This window comes from Petromyzon marinus, chromosome 3 (genome assembly GCF_048934315.1).
Source record: "Petromyzon marinus isolate PM22_M1 ecotype Great Lakes invasive population chromosome 3, UKy_Petmar_22M1.pri1.0, whole genome shotgun sequence".
Taxonomy (NCBI): Eukaryota; Metazoa; Chordata; class Hyperoartia; order Petromyzontiformes; family Petromyzontidae; genus Petromyzon; species Petromyzon marinus.
Genome location: NC_133669.1, coordinates 16,810,237 through 16,830,339, shown reverse-complemented (window position 1 = coordinate 16,830,339; position 20,103 = coordinate 16,810,237). Strand labels below are relative to the sequence as shown.

General features: G+C 41.3%; 1 protein-coding gene across 2 annotated transcripts in view; it reads left to right on the top strand.

Annotated features, from left to right (window-relative positions):
* GCKR (glucokinase regulator) overlaps positions 1 to 20,103 on the top strand; it is a 29,921-nt gene that overhangs the window by 6,847 nt on the left and 2,971 nt on the right. For both annotated transcript variants that reach the window (XM_032976716.2, XM_032976708.2), the window contains 14 exons: positions 2,220 to 2,288; positions 3,530 to 3,603; positions 3,967 to 4,033; positions 4,702 to 4,755; positions 6,120 to 6,214; positions 7,590 to 7,698; positions 10,534 to 10,652; positions 12,582 to 12,680; positions 14,933 to 15,030; positions 15,341 to 15,417; positions 15,928 to 16,024; positions 17,445 to 17,542; positions 18,308 to 18,391; positions 19,025 to 19,174. In XM_032976716.2, coding sequence (XP_032832607.2) covers positions 2,220 to 2,288; positions 3,530 to 3,603; positions 3,967 to 4,033; positions 4,702 to 4,755; positions 6,120 to 6,214; positions 7,590 to 7,698; positions 10,534 to 10,652; positions 12,582 to 12,680; positions 14,933 to 15,030; positions 15,341 to 15,417; positions 15,928 to 16,024; positions 17,445 to 17,542; positions 18,308 to 18,391; positions 19,025 to 19,174 — 1,290 coding nt within the window. The remainder of the gene's footprint in view (positions 1 to 2,219; positions 2,289 to 3,529; positions 3,604 to 3,966; positions 4,034 to 4,701; positions 4,756 to 6,119; positions 6,215 to 7,589; positions 7,699 to 10,533; positions 10,653 to 12,581; positions 12,681 to 14,932; positions 15,031 to 15,340; positions 15,418 to 15,927; positions 16,025 to 17,444; positions 17,543 to 18,307; positions 18,392 to 19,024; positions 19,175 to 20,103) is intronic.

Here is a 20,103-nt window from a genome sequence, read left to right as displayed (position 1 = left end):
TGGCACAAAGGCAACAACATACGTTTGTCATATATTCTTTGTTAACATTTGAATATAAGTTTTTTAGGTTGTGAAACGATGCATCGATTTGTATACTTTGTATGCAAAGAGAGCAGATGGCAGAAGAGAAAGTGGACCTCTTACAGTGAGGGAAAAAAGTATTTGATCCCCTGCTGATTTTGTACGTTTGCCCACTGACAAAGAAATGATCAGTCTATAATTTTAATGGTAGGTTTATTTGAACAGTGAGAGACAGAATAACAACAAAAAAATCCAGAAAAACGCATGTCAAAAATGTTATAAATTGATTTGCATTTTAATGAGGGAAATAAGTATTTGACCCCTCTGCAAAACATGACTTAGTACTTGGTGGTAAAACCCTTGTTGGCAATCACAGAGGTCAGACGTTTCTTGTAGTTGGCCACCAGGTTTACACACATCTCAGGAGGGATTTTGTCCCACTCCTCTTTGCAGATCTTCTCCAAGTCATTAAGGTTTTGAGGCTGACGTTTGGCAACTCGAACCTTCAGCTCCCTCCACAGATTTTCTATGAGATTAAGGTCTGGAGACTGGCTAGGCCACTCCAGGACCTTAATGTGCTTCTTCTTGAGCCACTCCTTTGTTTCCTTGGCCGTGTTTTGGGTCATTGTCATGCTGCAATACCCATCCACGACCCATTTGCAATGCCCTGGCTGAGGGAAGGAGGTTCTCACCCAAGATTTGACGGTACATGGCCCCGTCCATCGTCCCTTTGATGCGGTGAAGTTGTCCTGTCCCCTTAGCAGAAAAAACACCCCCAAAACATGTTTCCACCTCCATGTTTCACGGTGGGGATGGTGTTCTTGGGGTCATAGGCAGCATTCCTCCTCCAAACACGGCGAGTTGAGTTGATGCCAAAGAGCTCCATTTTGGTCTCATCTGACCACAACACTTTCACCCAGTTGTCCTCTGAATCATTCAGATGTTCATTGGCAAACTTCAGACGGGCATGTATATGTGCTTTCTTGAGCAGGGGGACCTTGCAGGCGCTGAAGAATTTCAGTCCTTCATGGCGTAGTGTGTTACCAATTGTTTTCTTCGTGACTATGGTCCCAGCTGCCTTGAGATCATTAACAAGAGCCTCCCGTGTAGTTCTGGGCTGATTCCTCACCGTTCTCATGATCATTGCAACTCCACGAGGTGAAATCTCGCATGGAGCCCCAGGCCGAGGGAGATTGACAGTTCTTTTGTGTTTCTTCCAATTTGCGAATAATCGCACCAACTGTTGTCACCTTCTCAACAAGCTGCTTGGCAATGGTCTTGTAGCCCATTCCAGCCTTGTGTAGGTCTACAATCTTGTCCCTGACATCCTTGGAGAGCTCTTTGGTCTTGACCATGGTGGAGAGTTTGTAATCTGATTGATTGATTGCTTCTGTGGACAGGTGTCTTTTATACAGGTAACAAGCTGAGATTAGGAGCACTTCCTTTAAGAGTGTGCTCCTAATCTCAGCTCGTTACTTGTATAAAAGACACCTGGGAGCCAGAAATCTTTCTGATTGAGAGGGGGTCAAATACTTATTTCCCTCATTAAAATGCAAATCAATTTATAACATTTTTGACATGCGTTTTTCTGGATTTTCTTGTTATTCTGTCTCTCACTGTTGAAATAAACCTACCATTAAAATTATAGACTGATCATTGTCAGTGGGCAAACGTACAAAATCAGCAGGGAATCAAATACTTTTTTTCCCTCACTGTGTGGGTTTTCAACTTAAAGGGAAATTTGGCAAACATCCCAATGCAGTACCCTTCTAAAAAAGCCTTAAGACTCAATGAGGTTTTCCCTCGATAAATAAATGACGCGATCATTGTTTTTGTGGAATTGCCCACGCTGTTATTGGAAGTGTTTATCAATACTTTAAATATTCATGTTATTAAGGTACACCACGTGCAGCTATTCTGACTGAGTTCTAAGGCTCCTAAAAAACATTTCATTAAAAGTAACCCATCGTACACAAATGCAGTTTAAGAAATTAGGCCTTTTCATGTTCGGACAATATTCAACAAATTGCAAGACAAATTATACTATTACAATTCATAAGGTCTGCCAAGTAAGTGCATGTTTCCTGTGGGCCTGTGTGTGAATTCATTTTCATGTGCTAGACTATGAATGTACAGTACATTGTATATTTTATTTTGAAAACTGACAGTGGATCGATTGTACATGGCTTGGTTCTCAGAACCCGGAGAACAATGCGATAGTGCTGAGTGGATGTGGGACATCGGGAAGACTGGCGTTTCTTGTTGCGGTATGTCAAATTGCAGCCACTAGTTCTACTTGAGGACTTTACAGATGCACAGTGCATGATGGTGCTGTATATCAAAATAGCACACATTCATAAAACTCCTTTCAGCCAGGTTAAGTCCTTTAATTACGCCTAGTGTTCGGGTCTTTCGGTAAAGTCACGTAGATAGGTTCAAAGAAAACAAAAACTATGACGTTTCGATCACAACACAAGCGATCGAAACGTCGTAGTTTTTTGTTATTTTTTTATTTTCTTTAAACCTATCCACGTGACTTTACTGAAAGACCCAAAGAATATGAATTCCTGCAGTCACGAAAGCTTTAAGTCAAGATTTAATTATGCATAGTTTTGTAAGTCTATTTTAAAATGTATATTTGATTACTGTTAAACTCCACGATATTAATCAGCATTGCTACTGGACAAATAACGATGCAGTGAATATTTAAAATAAATTGGTATGCTCTTTCTGCATTCAATCAAGTTATATGTTCATGTTACATATATGATAAATTAGCAATCAAAACTATAGAATAAAATACAATTGTCGAGATGGTAAAATTAGAACAAAAATATCCGTACTGTGTTTTTAAATCAGACTGTGACTCCAAATGGTGACTATTAATCGAACTGCTGGAAGGATGTGACTTGTTACATGCCGAATTGCGACAGTCAAATTGACCTTTGTACTCTTATTGCATTAAAATTCCGTAGTCTCGACAAAAATATCTGTACCGAGAGCAAGCCATGATTGAATTAACATGGGAATACACATTATGAACTACCTAAACAAATACAAAATTAAACACTGCAAACTGAAATCCTCGAGGCAGCTGCCTGTGATTAAACTAGGTTCATCAAGTGTTACTATATTTAGCTGGTCAGAATGACTTTAAAACTTTTTTTTATCTAATTGGTTCTGCACTCAGTATCTTAATGTGGCTAAATTACAGCTGTGAGAATAGACTGTCAAGCAACGAATATTATTCTGCAGACGGGCAGGTGTGAATCAGCGGTAACTTGAAGAGATCTCAAGACTAGTTATATGTATCCGCTTCCATGGCCCTTTTCAATAAGACGGGGGTAGCGCTGCCCTCTGCGAGAGCTCTGAATGGATTCTACACACGTGACATAACACCACTGGCACAATTGGGATAAAATTGTGGTAAAATACTATTTTAGAAATTTTTTAATCCATAAGTTCTGCTGCCATTAGTTTAATTTACTGACATGTGTGTTTACTGTAGAAATCTTTCAACAAACTGCTGCAGGACTGTGGACGCTCCCCGTGCTACACATATGTCATTGCGGGTGGAGATAAGTAGGGGCCGTGATGCATGAACAGCACTCGTGCATGTCAACGCGGTGTGCATGTAGTGTCCATCTTAAAGATGGGCATTTATATATGCATATATTCACATGTACTGTACACACACATGGACGTTACTCAAGCGAGAGCCCAGTGAGACAAAGCAATATAAATGAAATAGCACAAATGAGACGATAAAAAAAGATGTTAAAATCATTGATACTTCAATCGAATTACGACCATAATTCACCCAATTTCGTGGGGTGGGGGTCCGGGGGAGTGAATTGTTACAGTATAACGAATCTAAATCACAGCACTGACACCGAGTACAAGCCGAATTGTTACGTCCTGTAAATGCCCTCTATATGCCCACAGGGCGTTGATTACATCTCAGGAGGCCCAGGAAGACCAGCCCGAGCTTGGGAGTCAGCAGCTGAGAGAGGTATTCAGGGTGACCCTAAAAACGGACTGGGTTGGCAAACGGTTTACTGCAGCAGCTTATGTAAGGCAGCATTATATTTTTTATTGCGAAGAGGTAATTACTGCTGGTTCTATGAATGTCATCACATTTTGCCCTCCTCTCCTGCCTAGTTTTCCTCAGCTGTTGCACAGTCTTGACCCTTGACCTTCGTGGGCTGTCTTCCTTTTACATCTCATGCCTTCTTTGTTCACCTCTTGGGACATCATGTTGCTTTCGCTCACCGGTTTTTCTGCTAAAATTGTTTCGCTTGTCCTTCTAAGCAAGTGAGAGGGAACATATCCTTGGGAATGGGAAAGATTTTGTTTTCTAGAGCAAAATAGTACTATAAATTGTTGGGTCATGGATTATAACATCACGTCGAGGTTATTCTTAAAATTTGTTTTGTAGCAAAAGTCTTCCTGTATGATTATCTTCGTGGATCTTGGAAAATTTTAAATTTAATATTTCACACCATACACTTGCACGGCTCGAGACAGATTATCTTGTTGGGCAATGTGAGATTCTATGCATTTTTCAGTTTTAAAAAATGTGTCTATGTCTCCAGTTACCGCCAATGGGGGCAAATCATGATGCAGATGCGTGCAGTGGGAATCTGGCTGTGGATGATTTTTCCTCCTTTTCCAATGTAGGTCACAATGGATAAGAAGATGATCCTCTTCATAGGCATTACGTGCGGGTTGTCGGTGAGTGAAAGCGGAGTACCACCGTTAAGCCACAAAGTTGTGCCTTAGTTTAACACATAAGACTTATCGACCAATATTATTCTTAATAATGTTTTTTTGTGTTAGATCGCATAAATATAAATGTGTTGTTAATCCACCACCACCCGACACAGCCAATTAGTAAGGTTTGAAGTCTTCCTGCCTCTGGTGTTAAATCGAGCAAGATGATGTTATCACTGTGTGCCTATCAGGTGTGAAGATCGGATGGAGGTTAATGTAATTATATAAATTATAATGGCTTATGTTAATCTGAAAATATTCAGTATATATTATCGGTTGGGATTATCATAGTTAAAAAATATATGATAACCTGAATAGGCATGCAATTAAACAGTGCATTTGTTAATACTGGAATACACTACCAATCAGCACTGAGTCTAGCTGGCAGAACTGTTAAACACCTGTTTTCTCTAAATTTAATAGATTCTCTACTGCACAAGGTGAGGCTGCACCATTTTTCTTTGTTGCTAATATTCTAAATAATCCTAATATGTAAATAATAGGGAATAATAGTGTAGACGAGAAAAACCATGAGTTTGAAACAACATGCAAAAATGTGTAAAAAGCACACAGCCTTTGTGCACATGCAAGCAAACCCATAGCCATTTCCTGAAGAAGTGCTTTGTTCTTTTGTCTGAGGTCACAACTGATGACCCCTTGTACTTAACATTGACAGATATCTCCTTATTCACAACCAATTACTTTACGAGCCCAGTGAGATCAGAGCCGTTTTATAAAGGGAGATGAGGGTTTAAGATGTATTCTCAATAAAAACATAACACCCTTTAAAAATGTATGACACTCAATATTAAATAATAATGTAACTAAACAATATAATATACATTTAGAATTACTGTAGGCGTGGCTGTGTGATTTATAGCATCGTGGGGATGAGCAAGCAACGTAGTCACCGATATACAGTAACGTCCAATCTTGTTAACGTGGAACAATGCATACATCCCTCTCCGGAGATTTGACAGATTGTCACGATTCAGGGCCATCATTAGATTGAAGACTAGATTAATTGTTTAACGTTGTGGTGAACGATACCACCTCTATTCTCTGCACTGGTGCACTGGTCACTTGAAGCAATTACATGCAACACACGCTAATAAAAAAACAACATCACTTCCATCACATGATTGTGCGCGTGAATCGCGAAACTAAGAATCAATGTTAATTGATGAAAGTCTGCATCGTACTTCCCTGAAAGCACGGCTTCACTACTACACACGGCACTACTGAACCTACAGCCTACAAGCTCACGCACAGAAAGTGTGTGGCAGGTTCTGGAAAGATGACCTATGACCCTTCCCCCTTCTCAGGCTCCCTTTGTAGCTGGGCAGCTGGACATGTGTCTGGCAGACCCAGGTCGCTTTACAGCGGTGCTGTTAGGATTCAACCCTCTCAGTCTGGCACGGTGAGAACACACACACACACAAAGATTCCCCGTATAGCCTGAACAACAGACTGTTGGGGCAAGTGCTGTTCGCGAGCACCTGTGAAGGCTGGCACGGCGCACGAGGGGGTGGGTGGCCAACACCAGTGGCGATGTTTGCACACCACACCAGGTACTCAATTGAGGCTGAGTCGACCTAGAGGAAGCCCATGCCCGGTTCAGATAATCGTCACTGGTGTTGAACAGGAATCGAACACGGGTTTCTGGGTTCGTAGCGCAGTGGGCTAACCGCTACATTATCGCTCCCCACGCACACAACTCACACACACATCTACACGTCAACAATCTACGCAGGTGTTTTTTTTCTTTCAAGGAATAACCTGGAAAAGGGCAGACATTCACAAATGAATGGCAGCGTATCCCAAAACAGAACTTCTGTACACCAAGCCATCCTTAGCACCGAGTGTAAATTTTAACAACAGCTGTCTGATGTATTTATTTTAACCCCGGATTCGCTTGATAAATATACTCTATTTGTCTCATCTGTCTCTTGAGTTAAACGTAAGCACTAAATTATTACAAGAAATGTAAACTTCTTTTCAGGTGTTAGCCCTTTGCTGGACGATACTCACATCACAAGTGTAACCGATTTATATAAAGATATGAAACAGTACGGCTCTGACGATTGACCCCTTTGTGAGTTTATGACAATCAGGGATCATGAGTTCACTCATTGAATCATTTTTTCAAGTGCAGTATGATCTGTGAAATCAATAGTGTATGTAAAATGTAAAGTGGCTGCAGGATTTCCATAAGCCAAATATATTTAAGTCACGAGACTCAGTCAGGATTTTCTAGGTAAACTAGTGTGATAAACTATTTAAAAATTTAAATATACAAATCATAAGTATTACATCCTTACATGCAAATGTGGTGTTTGTATCATGAGTGTAAGTACTAATATTCATGCTGGAATCATAACATCTTACCCCGACATTTAAAAATAAATAAAGAATCTGTGTTTCAATTTGATTTAAACATGTCTTGCTTGTACTGTCTCCAATATATTATCTGCACGTTCCATCTTGTTTGTAAAGTCTTGTTCGCTGGGTAAAGCCTACATATAACAAAACGTTGGTTTATTTGTTCATCAAATATCGATTCTTCTGTACATTATTCACTGCATATATCTTTGGTTAAAGATGATATTTTAATAAATGAATCCTTACATCCATAAGTATTCAGCACTCAGGCACACATGATACAAAGGAGACCAATAGTGAGATCTCATTTATACCGTTAATCCTATTGGTTTTTTTTTGCCAAAATGTCAGGTTATGGGAGAGATTTCAGAGTGACTTTAATTCTGAGTGCGTCCTGTCGGTGTTGTGCTCAGGACAACCAAGGTGGAGGGCTGGCACTCAAGTTTTGCACAGGTGGCAGAAAGGATTCACTCAAGAAGCATCTCAACCACCACCTCCTTCCTTCTCAACCCATTGGTTGGGGTGAGTCCATCCTTTGGTGGGCTCTTTCACAAGTCATCGTAGACTCAGTACTTATTCATTTTCAGTAAATAGTTAAATGTATCGAAGTGGTCAAGTGGCTGAGAGGCGAGACCACTCAGTTAATTTGTGGGTTTCAGCTGCTAACGACTCAACTGGGTTCTGAAAGCGAGTTGATGGTCACCACTTGGTCAATAATAATTGCACAAAAAAACATCACGGTTTAGTGTTTCGCTGAACTTGGCAAACTTACATGGCATGATGACTCCCACGGGATCAACGACTCTCCATAGTAACGGTATGTGGGAAAGTGCAGAGACCCCTAGTGTGAATAAGAGGTCAGTTGAAGGAATCTCAGAAGTAGTTCTGTGATAACTTTCACGCGCCATTCCATAACACGGAGTGATGCATCGCTCTGCGTGAGTTCCAGATGGACATTTCATCTAAAGACATGACGTCTAATGCAACTGGAATCAAACTGGGCAAGAAAAAGATAGATTCAGATATCTTAAATGTATTATACGGGTATTGGTCTTTCAAGAAAAACAGAACAATAGTGTTTAATGCCCATGAGGAACTCCATGATGAAGATGCTGTTTGCAGACAAGGCAGTTGGAGTTTTTTTTTAAATTCTGAGATGGTCTATTTATTCTGCTTAATATTTCATAATTCTTCTCCTTTTTGCTGGACATAGTCATCATTTCGATGGCTTAGCAGGATCTACATCGCTGTAGACGGGTGGAAAATGTGACCGTAGGCAAGTGAGATGCTACGAAAAACATTTTTAAAACAGGATATTAAAAACATGAAAGCGTTCATTTATTAAGTACAAATTTATCAGCATACATTTTTTGTTGTCTGTAGAAAATAAAATCTCAAGTGCATATTTTGTGCGGTCGTGGGGACTTTTCTCCGGGTCATCCGTTTTTTTCCTCAACATTTAGAATCAACATGCATTTGGCTGCTATCAATTGCCACATAAGTCACTTCGTTGAGCTATCATTTTGTGGCCAGGTCACGTCTGAAAAAGAGCTATATAGCTCAGTGTGCTTTACCTGGTAGAATAAAAAGTTTATTTTTTTAGAATTGGGGCAGTCTATCACGGTAAACTGGTAGTCTCAGCCCAATCTTCAATGGCTGTATAAAAACACCATCAGTCAATTTAGTGTTATACTCGATTTGTACATACAATGTCCTGTATTTATCAAGGAAAGCCTCTTGGTCTGAATAGTTATTTTTTTAAAGGTTCTGCGTTGGGATGTTTGTACAATTTAAATTTTGCGTGTGGGTGGAAACTAAGGTAACTGAAGAAAACTGCATGAATGAGGGGATAACACTCAAACCTATGCACAGATGAGTTCAATCTACTTGCTACTGCCATGGGTTTGGAAGTTCCACAAATCTGATCCTCAAACCATTGCCTGCAAAGTGCTGGATTACATTAAAGGCACTGCATGCACACATGTAATTCACACGCGTACAGCTCTCAGGATTCAAATGTACACATTGGGAGTATAACCCTGTACTGAGAGCATGAAGGGGCATTGCTCAGTGCTGGGTAAGAGAGGTCCATTGAAGTGACTTCAGTAGCGCTGTCATTTTCCTCAGTCGATCTCTCGTTTGATGAGATGCTGCCTTGGCTGAAGTGGTTTAAAGGGTGCCTTCTGAACCCGTGACACAATTATGATGCTATACACGAATCCCTTGCCAACCGTGGTTTCATGTATACATTTGTTTATTATTTGTATAACAATTTACCAACCGCGGCCTGAAAATGTGAGTCTCTGCGAGTAAACACGGTGTTAAGGAAGTCACACGACGTCTGTATTACGTCATTGCATTACAGCAATGACGTCATTGCATTACAGCACGACATCCTGTTGCAATTTTGGGCGGGGCGGTGGTTGTCTGCGCCACAGCACCACCCCGCAACGTGCAAGCGGTTAGCGTTAATTTGATTTAGGGGCGTTATTGCTGTTGATTTAAAGACATTGTATTCACGGCAGAGAACTGTAGCGACACGACCGCACTCTCATAGCTGGCGCCAAACTGTGCCACACGTCCTCCCGCATAGTCTATAGTGGGAGCCTCCGTACATCTTACGACCTAAAGACGTACTTTACCGATAAAGTTATTTAATTTTTTCTTCCAATTCCGGAAAAGGGCCAATTTTGCCCTTAATCAGGAACCCGAAGCGTGTAAGCGAGTGGTGAAGGTGAGAGTTGTTGCGTCTGTCGCCCAGAGGAAGAGGGGGAAGGTGGACTGAGCCCCCCTCCTTCTAACCAGCCCTTCCCCCCATGTCATTGTCATCATCAGCGTTAATATTAAAGGTATGCAAAGTAAATTTTATGTTTATTTCAAATTGTATTATGTTATTGTGCAATGCACTGGATTTCATTCGTGTTTAGTGAAGAAACAGGCAACTTAGTTAAGCAATGATGAGTCTGATCGCGGCTGTGGTTCCCCTAACCCCCTTATTTCCCATATGCCCTGTGCTTTACCAACCGCGGTTTTGCTTACCGCGGTCTTTTTCAGGAACCTAACCCCTAAGGTTGGCGAGGGATTGCTGTATAACATGAAAAACAGCTTGAGCTTGATGCCACTTTCACACTGTACATTTCTCACATCATATTCTGCCCACCTTGCATATAAGTAATAATTGACACGTAAAAATTAACAATACATTTTGTAAAAATAATACATATCGTATTGTGATACTAAATTTCCACGGTGGAGTTTTGTAACCTGGACCCCTATAATGCCAATAACTGTAGACCCTTGCACTTAACAGCTCTACGCTGCGCTAAGGAACTGTTTGAAATATTTGGCGTGTGACAGGCGGAGGCTCTGACTGGCTCCACTCGCATGAAAGGAGGAAGCGCGACCAAGGTCGTCTTAGAAACGGTTTTCCTGGCCGCGCACACGGCTCTAAACGCCGGCGTTGCAGTCTCACCCAGGTGCGACTTCATACATAACTCACGAAATTCAGTGTCCGCACATGGGACACAATCGACGCAGCTCCTAAGCCTTTGACTGACGGATACAAGGGCGCCGATTTATTCAAATAAAGTAATATGATCAGGGATTATATGAAAACATCAAACGCATTGGGAGAAATGTACAAGTCACGTTCTCAATAATTGACTTCCTTTATAATATTCAAAGATTTCGTGGGCTCATGTTTGTCCCAGAGTGGAACGGAGAACCCAGCGACCGATAATGTTAGCACGGCTAACATCAGTGGCGACTGATATCTAGACCATTTCTGGGCTGGCCCCTTCATCAATCTGCGCGGTCATCCAATCTGGCCATCGTCTCTGTCTGCTCCTCTGAAGAAAGGTCATTGCCCCGAATGTTAGCCTGTTAAGATGGTGCATTTTATAAATGCAATAATATAAAAATAATGGGGATTTATACAATATCGATGCACACTCATATCTACGCAATATATGATGTGTAAAGATCTCACATATGAAGGATACGGTGGTTTAATTTTCCTCGGATTGTCATTCCACTGCTGTACGAAGGCCTTCCCCATGCTGCATTGAGCATGGGTGTTTGACCGTTCGGTGGTTGGTAAGAGTAGGGCCTTGGAGTGGTTCGGAAAAAACTCGCCATTGAGCGGCATTGACTGCTAATCAAACTCGGGCCTCTGGGTTCACAGTATGGTCACCACCGCACCGCCACTTCACCCGAAAGTGCCTGTGTAATCATAGCTCATGTATGAATGTACGTTGACATTCTTTCGCACCGTACCTAACCAACCATGCTAATTGGAGGTGCGGGGGAAGGTCAACAAACTAAACACAAAAAGCAATTCTAAATAAAAATGTTTTTATCTTGATTGAAAAGTGCCGTAGCTCGAGTGTCTTCCTCATGTGTTCTACTTAAAGCATATTGACATGCAGGAGTCAAGAGTGCTTTCCTAGATATCAATGTCATGTTCCTGCAATTTGTTTGCTCTTAAAACGCAATTAAATATGAATGCACGCGCACATATTGGTACACGCAGCCTTTTTTAGCCCGGAAGTAGTGCAAAATTGTTAAACATTCTTTGAGGTTAGTGTCCTCAAATGAACCCCTGCAAGTCCATGGCTTTGCTGGCTTTAACTTTCAGCAGGCTTAGGTCGATGCTGCACACTTTTTGGGAAGTATTTTCATATGCAATGGTCCCTCGTTAACGATATTAATTGGTTCCACAAAAATCATTGTTAATTGAAATAACCCTAAAAACATAGTTTAAATATTTGAGCACGCAATTTTAATAAATAAACGTTATAAAAACATGTTAAATAATCTATACTAATACAAACATGGATAAATAATTAATAGATAGGCTATAAGGATCGGTTTTTCCTTTTTTCTGGCAACATAACTGAAACCTTTTTACAAGGAATCATGTCTGCATTAACCACAATACTTGTGGTCAGAATGCAAACAAAAAATACTTTGATAATATATTCATTGTCTTTTAAACTGATTGGTCCACACCAGAGATAGCTTTCTTTTGAGCAGCCAGTTGCTCTTGACGTTCATTAAAGGGCTTCGCTGATTGGCTGAGGTCTGCTGAGTGCACTTAGGAGCACTCCGATTGGCCAAAATTGGCGGCCGCGTGATATCGTAAACATATCGTAAATCGAAAATGTCTCGTCAATAAAAAAATAATGGGACCCTATGGGAGGCGGATCGTTAATTGAAATATCGTTAATCGATGGCATTGTAAAACTTAGGGCCACTGTATAGTCTATCAGGCTACTCGTCCTGGAGCCATCCACTGGCTTACTCATCAACCTCGACATGAACGTCGATTTACTCCCTGCCAAAACGAAAAAAAAAAGAAAGTTGTACACTAACATGGCGACGGCATCGTGTGACCGCGTGTGCAGCTGTGTTCGAGAGTGCCTGCTGTCCTACGAGGCGGTGCACAAGACCACCTACGCCTGCAGCCCAAGCATCGCTGAACTGGTGCACAGATGTGGAACAAGGTGAACTACAGATTCTACCTCCCACTCAATAGTGCCATATAAATGTACAACGAAAATTGTAGTCTTTGTATTGTATCTCAATGCGGCTTCGTCTACAAGACGCTGGAAAAAAATCGGGGCACACGTTTTCTTGGGAAACCACAGACAAGAAGCTATATTTACCTCACTGATCTCGTCACTATCACAAACTGCGGTCATCCTCACAGCGGATTTTGGCTGGCCATCGAACAAAGATGGCCACCGCATCGTGCACTTTCAGATGCACTTCTGCGGCCGTCTGGAACGCTCTTCCTTCTGATATTAGGAAGCCACTGGAGCTGTGCACCTTTAAATCTAGATTGAAAACGAATTTCTTTCGAACTGATTTTTGTGTTTAGTTCGTTCTTCCCCCGCACTTCCAATGAGCACGGTTGGCTACGTACAGGGCAAAATTTCAACGTACATACAGTACGATATACAGTACAGTGTACGAGGATGATGACAAAGGAAGGCCTTCATGGTTCGAGGGGAGAGCACATGGCAGGAAGTATAGTGACACAATCTATATATATAAAAGGGAAATGTGTGAATGTGTGTCTGTTCAAAATGTTTAGCATACTTTCCAACATGCAACAAACTTGAAAATTAGCATGTGGGTAGCTTGCAGACTGTACACAATGCAAAAAGTATAAAAATAGACTTTTGTATTTTGAGGGAGGGGGCGCAATGATGGATATATTTTGAACTGCGGTGACGTCACATCTTGTGATGGCACCCGCATGCGGAAGCGTCACGCAGTGTGCCTGTTGACGTCACGCATCCCCCCCACCCTCCGCGTCGGCCGTGTATTAATCCAAGACAAGACTCCAAGTCTCGGGGGAAGCCGGGTAGTAAAGCTAGTTGCTTATAAAGTAAACGAACCCCTAAAACTTTAAATTTGTCTCAACAGATATGCAAATACATTACCATCAGCACTGCTACACAGCACCACTCTCAAGATAGCTCTGCCTTCTGACACGAAGGTGAACACATGACTGCTAGTTGAATTTCCTGTTCAGGTGTCATTGACATGCAAAGTCAAGTGTTGCCTTTGTTAAAGGGACACAACAACAAAATACCTTGTAGTTACACATCTAGATCACCTGTCCTGTGTTGTCAGACATAGGTTTGAAGCTTCGTTACGATGAAAAACGACCTTCGAATCACTATGCAGTCGTGCATTTGCGATGTAGCTTTTGGCGAGAAAATAGTCACTGTGATGATGCCTTTTGAGAATCATAATCACTCCCGAGAGTCAATTGAAAGTCTTTTTCTCATGAACGAAGCTTCAGAATCGTGTCAGACAGCTTGGAATACACACCCCTGGTATTCAAATACAACTTATTTGTGACTTGACACCCAAACTGTGGTCAAGTTAGAATGCATTCCACATCCTGGAGGTCTGCTCATGTGGTTAGGGGAGCTATTATGTTTTGACATTTTAAGATGTGTTGTTTGCATTCTAAGATTGTTGAGATCGTTGCATTTGGGTTGAAGTGTTCTGTCCGTAAATAAATACATTTTGCTAGTTGTAAATGCATACCTTTCATATAATGCGCTGTTGATGTGTGGCTATTGTGTGCTAAAAATCTTCATTTCTTTAAACATTACAAAGGCTGCGTGCCTAACGACCTCATTTATTAGTTGTGCAATATTCCTAACCTATACCTAATTTTTAACAACACTTTATTTTACCAGGTAAGGCCTGGCCATAAAATGATAGCTCAACGAAGTGGCTTTTCACGTGGAAAATTTCTAGCAGCTGAATCATCTAAACGCATATTTCTAAATGTGGAGGGAAAAACCGGAGAACCCGGAAAAAATCCACGCGACCACAGAGAGAACTTGCAAACTTCAAATATACAGGTGTCAGGGTCAGAATCGAACCTACGACCTCCTCCATACCAGGCCAGGCAGATAGCATCTCCCCACCGCGGTGCCCCATTCCTGAAGGACCCTGTACTCATGCTCTGCAATACTGATGATGTTTTTGGCTTTGTTTTGTTGTCGCTGTACTCACGCACCACGGATGTCCCTTGTGGAAATAGCCGGAAAACTGGCTAAAGGTGATCGTCCTTGTAAAGAAATAAAATGAACTTAAACTAGTATTGCGTTAACATTAACAAATGTAATAATAGTTTTTGGGTCGTTGCAATGTTGATCCTAAACTTCCTAAATTTGAATCACAATATGATCGTCTCACTTGGTCAAGGCTCTCCATACCTCATTCACAGCTTACAACAAGCTGGGCACCTGTACTACCTGGGTTGGGGGACGTTGGGCATCGTGGCGATGATAGACGCCAGCGAATGTCCACCGACCTTCGGAGCCGGTCAGATACGTTCACCGCCACCGCATGAACACCCATGTGACTGCACCTGCACTGCCTTTGGCACTTCCGTGTAACATATTTGCTGAATATGCCACGTAAAAAATCTTGGATTCATTGATTTCCTGATGTAATTCTACATCTACTTTGCTAAATTTCACTTTTAATTCGAGTGAGATGTGTGTATTACTTGGGCACATTCCGGGTGAGTTGGTAATAGGTCCGGTAATACAGCTAATGCGATAAAACTATACATGCAGGTCCTTATTACAACAAGTGATGAGCAATGTCCTGTCTGTGTTTTATTTTGAAGACATCAATGACGTGCGTGCTTTTCTCCATGGGGGTTACCAAACGCTGGGAATCAAGGAGGGTGACGTCTCATCTAAGGTACAGTATTGTGTTTGGCTCACGTCTAAGAGACATTAATGAACAATAAAGTATTTTTTTGTGACTGGAGCGGTGTTAGCGCAGTGGTTAAAAGCACTGCGCTATGAACCCAGCCACCCGAGTACGATTCCTGGTTACGGCTAACATCCGTAGCGAGTGATATCGGAATTGGTCTTGGGTTCTACGCCGCTTCAACAACCTGCACTGAGCAACCTGGTACGGTATGGTCAAACAGTCTCCTTGACCGACATTGCGTGGAGAGGTTTAAATGCAAATCGCAGGTGCACTGTGGTGATGTCACAGCGCACATCTGCGTGATGACGTGGCCCGCATCCCACAGTGTTGAGCCGGGTTCGTGCACCGCGCCGACGTCACGCCTCCCAAACACCCTCCAACCCAGCCGTGTATCTCATGCAAACGCGGGCAGTGCTGCTTCCCATGTAAAACAGTCTTGACAGAGTTCGCGCGTTTCTTATCAGGGCCTTAACCATGTGACAACTTTGTGTTTAGGGTCAACAGTTTTTCCTTTCCCATGAGGACTTCAAGAAGAACATCTTACCGTGCTTGACTGATTGGGACACAGTGATCCTTATCTTCACCGGCGATGGTTTGTCTTTTAACATGACTATGGCTGAATGAAACATCTCTCACAAGCCAATTCCTGTATATTTGTAATTGTGTTATTTAAATGAGATCTGAATGACACCAATCATGTGCTTATGTGCTATCAAGTTGCAATGATACATGACACTAAAACTCTTTTACGTGATTTATAAAAGGAAACTTTTGGCCAATGACCTTCCAGCAGTCCGTATAAATGTATTTATAATAAAGGTTTTTGGGTTAGATCGTGTAAGTATAAATGTATCGTAACCCTCCACCACCCGACACAGCCAGTAAGGTTTGTCACGTTAAAAAAACGCACCAATTAGTTATTACTTCAGCCCACCAATGTGGTTGGAGAGTTACAACACATTAATACTTACACGATCTAACCAATTTTTTTTTATTATTAATAATATTGGTCGCGAAAGCCTACGTGTTGAACGTACCAATTGAGTTACATTTTCACTTAAATAGTATGGAAAATGTTTTACTTGCTTAGTTTGAAATAATTATCATTATACGAAGTAACGAATGGCATATTTAAACAGTAATATATTCTATCGATGTTCCAACGTAATATTTATCAGTTTGCAGTATAAAAATATGACTTTCAATCCTGATGTTTTTTTGACGATTATATAAATCATGGTTTCTGATTCAATACATTCTCAGGATGGTCGTAATGCTTATTAGTGTATTAATCTGTGGTTCTTCAGAGCAATAAGGATACCAGTTTTGGTGTGGACAATTTTACCTTTTAACACAACTCTCGCTTGGTATGCAGGAGTACGTCGGGTTTCATCCTGACCCTGACACCTGCTGTATATTTGGAGTTTGCATGTCTCTCGCCCCGTGTTCGCGTGGATTTTTCTCTTGGACCTCTAGTTTTTCTTTCCACATTGAGAAACATGCATTTAGAGTATTTGGCTGCTATACATTTACACATGATGAGCCACTTCGTTGAACTATAATTTGTGGCCAGGTCGCTTCTGAAAAAAAGCTTTATAGCTCAGTGGGCCTTGCCTGGTAAAATATATATTTTTTTTATCGTTTTTAGTTTATTTCACCACTCTGAAGACTACATCATAGAATTATTTTTTAAGTCGCCTTCAGATTATATTAAGATCTTTTAACGTAGTGCAAATATTGTTCATCATATGTCAACCAAAAGTCAAACTAACATTTTCAACTTTTAAATAGAATTTAGCCTAATTGAGCAAAACACTAAATATAGAGTGATCGTTTGTATTTTTGGGTGCAGTGATTGGTGACCTGGCTCAGGTCATCAACTTGTTAACAATGAGAACCCAGGTTAATTGACGCGCGGCTGAAACCCTGATTCGTACCCGTACCCAGGATCTTGGCGGTGCCGGCTCGTACACCCAGGCACCACACAAAATTCCTTTTGTGTGTGCGCACAGACGATCAGCTGGAAGTACGGTGCTTCGCAGAGACGATCCGCGCTCGCTCTCCACACATCTCAGCCATCGTTCATGCGTCAAGTGAGCAACATCTAAGGGTAAGCGTCAACGCAGCATTTTGTTTAATTTAATTTCCTTTGTATTTTTATTCTCCGAATAATATTCCAATCATCTTCTTGACGTCATATTTTCCTGAGCTGCACACATTTTTATTTGGAACTGTGACGGTGAGCAACGCAAAATTATAACTGTTCTATCAGAATTATGTCAGCAAACTAAGAATCATGTCTATTTAGAAATCTTGCAGTTAGTAGTAAACATGCGGAGTCAGAGAAAGATGCCAGATGATTACATCACAGAACTACTTCTGAAGTTCCATCAAAATGCCTTTTTTGTCCATATGCGCTATGCAGAGCGATTACCGTATATCAAACCAACGTTTTTTTTAATTCTCAGAACTAGAATAAGCAGTCTTGATAAAAAAAATTGAATGTTTTTTGTATTGCTATTCTGACTCAGCTGCGACCATACAATTAAGAACCAGTTTTAATCATGGGCAGCTGAACCCATGACTCAAACAGTGGTGCCGGCTTCATGTCTCCGACACGGTGTTAACCTTCTGAGCCACCCAGCCTCCTCGACCACAAAATCGAGATGTGTTCATGCCCAAAGCCGCTAATGCCACCACATCACCGTGGCAATGCTTTCTATCCTCCGCCAACTAATGGAGGTGCTTCTCAGTAGACGCGTGACCTCCAAGATCTGCCCTTACAGTATCTACCACATAGAGCACTTGTCATATATATGCCACCCAATAATGAGTGAATGGTACCCCTTAATATATTGTACGGTTTTCTCTGCAGGGAGAACTGGAGAGTCTGTTTGCTACAATCGTTAAAGTAACATGGCCTACAATCAGTTCACACAAGATGGATCATTACTTGAAGGTACACAAACGTTTCACAGTTGCACTTTAATTTGCGCGTGGTTGCAATTTATCAGAATCAGAATATGTATTTATACTGCAGGAATCCGATGAGCTATAAAGCTCTGTTTCACGGATGTCCAGTAGGGGCAGGCAAGAACATTACCTTTGCTAAGTCAGTGTTAGCCGCTGAGGGTGTCGCAGGTTTATTTTTAATTAATGTTTGCTGTACGCCCCCTGTACAATTTCCATTCGGTTGAAATGTGCACTGATGTCTACTTTATTGAGGGCGATATTGGCACGTAAAATAAATATTGATTGATTACATGTTTTGCTATATCCAGTTGAATGGTTTATTTACCACCATGAAGTTCGGCACCAGCTTTTAGTATGCAATAAAGAAGTTAATAATATCATTTATATTCCTGAAGGCAATTACATTGTTGATCATGAAGACGGTGATGCCGATAGCGAGAGTAGTAAACGATAACGTGTTCATATTCTTGGTTCTTTCGGTAAAGTCCAGTAGAAGGGAAACAATAATATATATTAAAAAATATATTGTTTCCCTTCTACGTGACTTTACCGAAAGAACCAAGAATATGAATCCCTGCAGTCACGAAAGCTTTAAATCAAAAGATAACGTGTTCTCCAGATATTCCACTGGGAGCTTAGCACAAAGTGGATCCTGAATGCCGCTAGCACGGGCGCCCATGTGGCCAAGGGGAAGGTGCTCCACAACTTCATGGTGGACCTGAAAGTCAGCAACAAGAAGCTGTTTGAGCGAGCTTTGGGAATACTGCAGGTAAGCTAACGGTGATAGTCTGGAACGCTCTTCCCCTCCGATATTAGGAAGCCGCTGTCGCGATGCACTTTTACATCTACATTGAAAACTCATTTCTCTAGAATAGCTTTTTGTGTTTAGTTTGTTGTCCTTAGCCCGCACCTCCGATTAGCACGGTTGGCTACATACGGTGCGAAAGAAGTTGAACATACATATAGGTAAAGTTACAGAAATTCTCGTTTTCTCTCCTGGCGTACCAAGCTTTAATGAAAATCGAGATCTTGTGCTTTAACATTTTCTGGCCTCATACTCAGCTCATGATACAGGCAAAAGGTGGCAGCTACCCGGGTAGTGGGTATGGTTGGTCTGAAAGAGCAAGAAGGCTGTTCACTGTGTGGGCAGGGTTAATTACTGAGTGGGAGCGACTTTGTAAAGGTGGGCAGAGCTGATAGATGGAGGGGCCGCCAGCTTGCCACGTGTCCTGGTCGATCTTCCTAGGAATGTGGTAGTCGCTTTATGTATCGACTCACTGTAACGATTCACCCCTTCCAGCGATTGGGGGTCACAATTCTATTCCATTCAAGAATGTAATGTCTCGCTTGTAATGTCTGCCTCATATATTCTAACTTGTTCTGTCTCGTGTGTTCCATTATCCCAAAAAGGTGATATTTTTGCATAGCATTAATTCATTGATCTTTGCACGCGCGACGTAATGCACGTATTGTTTGCGAAAATCATTGTTAGTGTAATCGTTGCGTGTTGAGTATAAACGTGCAAAACACAACATATTATGACTGCTTTAGTAAAGCAATGCCTCTTGAACCTTAAAATGTTAACATATTCTTCAGTTGGAAACAATATTCTTTTAAATTGTTTTAACTTTTTGGGCAAATGTTAAAAAAGCAGGAGTGTAATAAACATGTCTGTGCATAATACTGTAATAGCAATAC